Genomic DNA, 4,992 nt, shown 5'->3' with positions numbered 1-4,992 from the left:
GTTTGACTATTTGCTCACGTAGTTGTGGACAAAAGGGGTGTACCTCGCCCCATCCTTTCTTGTGAATGTCATGTCTTGGTCCTGGGTGTTAGCTTTTCCGGGATGCAACGGAAAGTTGGCTCGGGCGAGACGGGAATTAAGGTACATGATTTATTTAATATATAAAAAAAAGTACAAACGAAAAGCGCGCACAGTGGCGGAGAATAAACTATGAAACCAAAAGACTATAGCAAAAAAAGTACAAATGAAAAGCACGCACAGTGGCGGAAACTATGAACAATTAAACAAAACATTAACTGTGGCTTGATAAACAAAAACTTACTTGGCATGGAACCGGCATGAAAAAAGAGCAGCAAGGATCATAAGGGTGTGAAGAGTGTGCAGAAGCATATATGGGGATGTCGTCAGGACGAACAACAGAAAATGAATGAACTTAAATACTATGGACATGATTAGTGAAAGCAGGTGCGTGACTCAAAACGTGAAACAGGTGCGTGACGTGACAGGTGAAAACTAATGGTTGCTATGGTGACAAACAAGAGTGCACAATGAGTCCAAACGTGGAACAGGTGAAACTAATGGGTAATCATGCAAACAAGACAAGGGAGAGAAAAGCCAGAAACTAAACAAAACATGACTTAAAACAAAACATGATTACACAGACATGACAGTGAAAGACTGAGCATTTTTTGGGAAGCTGTTTTTATACCCAATCATGGCACCCACCTGTTCCCAATTTGCCTGCACACCTGTGGGATGTTCCAAATAAGTGTTTGATGAGCATTCCTCAACTTTATCAGTATTTATTGCCACCTTTCCCAACTTCTTTGTCACGTGTTGCTGGCATCAAATTCTAAAGTTAATGATTATTTGCAAAAAAAAAAAATGTTTATGAGTTTGAACATCAAATATGTTGTCTTTGTAGCATATTCAACTGAATATGGGTTGAAAAGGATTTGCAAATCATTGTATTCCGTTTATATTTACATCTAGCACAATTTCCCAACTCATATAGAAACGGGGTTTGTATATAAATAAATAAAAATGGCAGGTAGCAATTTACAGTTCTATTAGACATCAAATATGTTTTTCCACAAGTTACTATTAGTTACAGCGCGATGGCATTGTTCATCTAACACCTTACAGCATTTAGAACATAAAAACAAACTTAATCTTCGTAAATCAATATTTGTTACATACATTTTTGGCAGAGGTGGGTAGTAACGCGCTACATTTACTCCGTTACATCTACTTGAGTAACTTTTGGGATAAATTGTACTTCTAAGAGTATTTTTAATGCAACATACTTTTACTTTTACTTGAGTATATTTATAGAGAAGAAACGCTACTTTTACTCCGCTACTTTTATCTACATTCAGCTCGCTACTCGCTACTCATGTTTATCGATCTGTTAATGCACGCTTTGTTTGTTTTGGTTTGTCAGACAGACCTTCAAAGTGCCTGCCTTACTGGTGACGTTTCACTTCGTTCCACCAATCAGATGAAGTCACTGGTGACGTTGGACCAATCAAACAGAGCCAGGTGGTCACATGACCTGACTTAAACAAGTTGAAAAACTTATTGGGGTGTTACCATTTAGTGGTCAATCGTACGGAATATATACTGTACTGTGCAATATACTAATAAAAGTTCCAATCAATCAATCAAAAGTGTGAAGGAAAAAAGATCATTTTTTTATTTCAACCGTACATCCCGTCAAAAGCCTAAAGACTGACTGCACAGTTCCTGTCTTCACAATAAAAGTGCCGCTCCATCGCGCCTGCGCTTTCAAAACAAGAGTCTCCGAAAGCCAGCGCAAACGAGCTAGCAAGCTACGGAGTTTGCCGCCAATGTATTTTTTGTAAAGTGTATAAAAACGAATATGGAAGCTGGACAAATAAGATGCCAAAAACCAACCACTTTCATGTGGTATTAAACAGAAAGGAGGAACTTTTTTTCTCCTCCATTTGAAAACGAGGACGTTATCATCACTACTGTCTGATTACAATCAATGCAAGTCATCAGAATCAGGTAATACACCAACTTATATTCTTGTCTTCATGAAAGAAAGGAATCTATATGTGTTAAACATGCATGTATATTCATTAAAACACCTTTAACATGTAAACAAAAACGGCAAAATAAATACATATAAATTATATACTATATCAATGTATGTATATATATATATATGTGTGTGTATATATATATATATATATATATGTGTGTGTATATATATATATATATATATATATGTATATATATATGTATATATATATATATATATATATATATATATATATATATGTGTGTGTGTGTGTATATATATATATATACATTATGTATATGTGTATATATATGTATATATATATATATATATATGTGTGTGTGTATACATATATACATTATGTATATGTGTATATATATGTATTAGAGATGCGCGGTTTGCGGGCACAACCGCGGAGTCCGCGGATTATCCGCGTATCGGGCGGATGAAATTTTAAAAAATTAGATTTTATCAGCGGGTCGGGTCGGGCGATTGAAATAAAAAAAAATTAGATTTTAAATAGATTCAGGCGGGTGGCAGTTAAACCAATTGGGAAATATATATACATAGTTAAATGTTGTTACCCACATACGAAAAACGAGCAGGCACCTGCTGCATATGCCACAACAGAAGAAAAAAAAAGAAAAAGAGATGGACACTTTTACGGAGCGGAGAAGGCCCCCGACGCCTTGCCGGGGTCCGGGACCGAGGCCCCTTCCCCCGAGAGGGCCCCACCGGGAGCCGTAGCTGAGGCGATCCGCAAGAAGGGCCCGACGCACGTCCAGGGTCACCACCGCGCCCACCGCACCGACACCCCGCCTCGTCCGCCTTCGCCGCGGCCGGCGTCACGCGCAGCAGGTAAGCAGCTTACCTGCCCGCCACCCCCGTGGCCGGGGGCTCGTAACAGGGGTCACTCCGCGCGCTCCGCCCGCGCAGCTTACCTGCCCGCCACCCCTGTTGCCGGGGGCGCGTAACAGGGGTCACTCGGCGCGCAGTGCGCTCACGAAAGGGGTGGGGCTCACCCTGGTTGATATAGACAGCAGCTAGGACGGTGGCCATGGAAGTCGGAACCCGCTAAGGAGTGTGTAACAACCCACCTGCCGAATCAACTAGCCCTGAAAATGGATGGCGCTGGAGCGTTGGGCCCATATACCCGGCCGTCGCCGGCAGTGAGACGCGCTTGGAGGTGCGCTCAGCGCGGCTCCCATATGATTGCGCACTGGTGTGCGTCTGGGTCGTGACAGCGTGGCACGCGAATGTCTGTGCTGCATTGGATCAGTCTCCTTTCTTTAACAGGCAAAAGCTTTATAACCTCACTAATGCCTTGCATCGTCTATATTAGATATATAACAACGGGCGGGTGCGGGCGGATGCAGTTCTGATCAAATGTTAGATCGGGTGGATTGCGGATGGTTGACGACTTTCTGATGCGGTTGCGGATGAAATAATTGCCTATCCGCGCATCTCTAATATGTATATATATATATATGTGTGTGTGTATATATATATATGTGTGTGTATATATATATATATATATGATATGTGTGTATGTTACTCATCAGTTACTCAGTACTTGAGTAGTTTTTTCACAACATACTTTTTACTTTTACTCAAGTAAATATTTGGGTGACTACTCCTTACTTTTACTTGAGTAATAAATCTCTAAAGTAACAGTACTCTTACTTGAGTACAATTTCTGGCTACTCTACCCACCTCTGATTTTTGGCACATAGGGACAGGTAACATAAAAATAGATTTAGGAGAATTAATTGTAGGAGATAGAGGAAGTTATATGCAGGTCTTGGTGACACTGACAATATAAACATGGAAAAATGCAGTACTTATTTCCTGGTAAATTCATTGAAGTATTCAACAGGTAACTAAACATGAATTTAAAAGCAATTAAATGACATAAATATACATTACACACGCGTGTGTGTGAATGTGGAAAATAGTGTCAAAGCGCTTTGAGTTCCTTAAATAAATAAAAAAGGTAGAAAAGCGCTATACAAGTACGACCCATTTACCATTTACCATTTACACCTTCTGCTTAAGTGACGTCTCCCAGTAAATACAAATAAGTCAATCATGAAAATGAATGCAACTTGATACGATCATTTCAGAAGTAAAAACTCTGATTTGTTATAAATATAATTATTCAAAGACTACAACCTACGAACTGAATCAGAAGTTGTACTTACCCGGTAAAGCAAAGCCAAAAATAATCATCAAGACTGGACTGCTTAAAGTCTTCATTTTCAAGAGAAGAAGTGAATCAGTAAGAAGTTGCTGAGTGAAAACACAACTTCAGTACATTCAGGTTCACAGAGACTTGAAAATGTCCTTGAGGGGAGACGGCGGTGTCACCTGAGCACCTGCGTGGCTTGTTCCCCGGGCCACGCCCCTCGGTATGGAGTACCTGCATGTGTGCGGAACTTTGAAGTGTGGGGAAAAAAAAATCACAAGACTACTTCATCTCTACAGGCCTGTTTCATGAGAGGGGGTACCCTCAATCGTCAGGAGATTTTAATGGGAGCATTCGCATACCATGGTTTATATAGGGCACAGAGTGGGTGGGTACAGGCTGGCCTAGGGGCGTGGTGATTGGCTCATGTGTTACCTAGGAGGTGTTTCCGTCTATGGCGGCATGTTGTTACAATTTCGCTGCGCTTGTTGAGGGATGACAGGTCTGGACGGTAGATAATAAACAGTTTCTCTTTCAAACATAGGTTGCATCTTTTATTACCACTATTGTAAGGTGTGCTGGAATGCAAGAATTTGCCATGTTATTGAATATTCAACATTATTGTCTTTGAGGTCCCAAATGTGTTTGCTGAGTTCTGTGGTATTTCGCAGGTTTTTGTTCCTGAAAGAAGCCTTGTGGTTGTTCCATCTGGTTTTGAATTCACCCTCGGTTAATCCTACATATGTGTCGGATGTGTTAA

General features: G+C 40.5%; 1 protein-coding gene across 5 annotated transcripts in view; it reads right to left on the bottom strand.

Annotated features, from left to right (window-relative positions):
• Positions 1–4,523, bottom strand: part of vsig10l (V-set and immunoglobulin domain containing 10 like) — a 54,231-nt gene extending 49,708 nt beyond the window's left edge. For all 5 annotated transcript variants that reach the window (XM_061958755.2, XM_061958759.2, XM_061958754.2 and 2 more), the window contains exon 1: positions 4,249–4,523. In XM_061958755.2, the coding sequence (XP_061814739.2) occupies positions 4,249–4,303 (55 nt within the window). In that variant the 5' untranslated portion in view covers positions 4,304–4,523. The remainder of the gene's footprint in view (positions 1–4,248) is intronic.
• Between the last annotated feature and the right edge of the window lie 469 nt (positions 4,524–4,992).

This window comes from Nerophis lumbriciformis, linkage group LG04, assembly GCF_033978685.3.
Source record: "Nerophis lumbriciformis linkage group LG04, RoL_Nlum_v2.1, whole genome shotgun sequence".
NCBI classification, from domain to species: domain Eukaryota; kingdom Metazoa; phylum Chordata; class Actinopteri; order Syngnathiformes; family Syngnathidae; genus Nerophis; species Nerophis lumbriciformis.
This window is presented reverse-complemented; position numbering and strand designations above follow the sequence as displayed.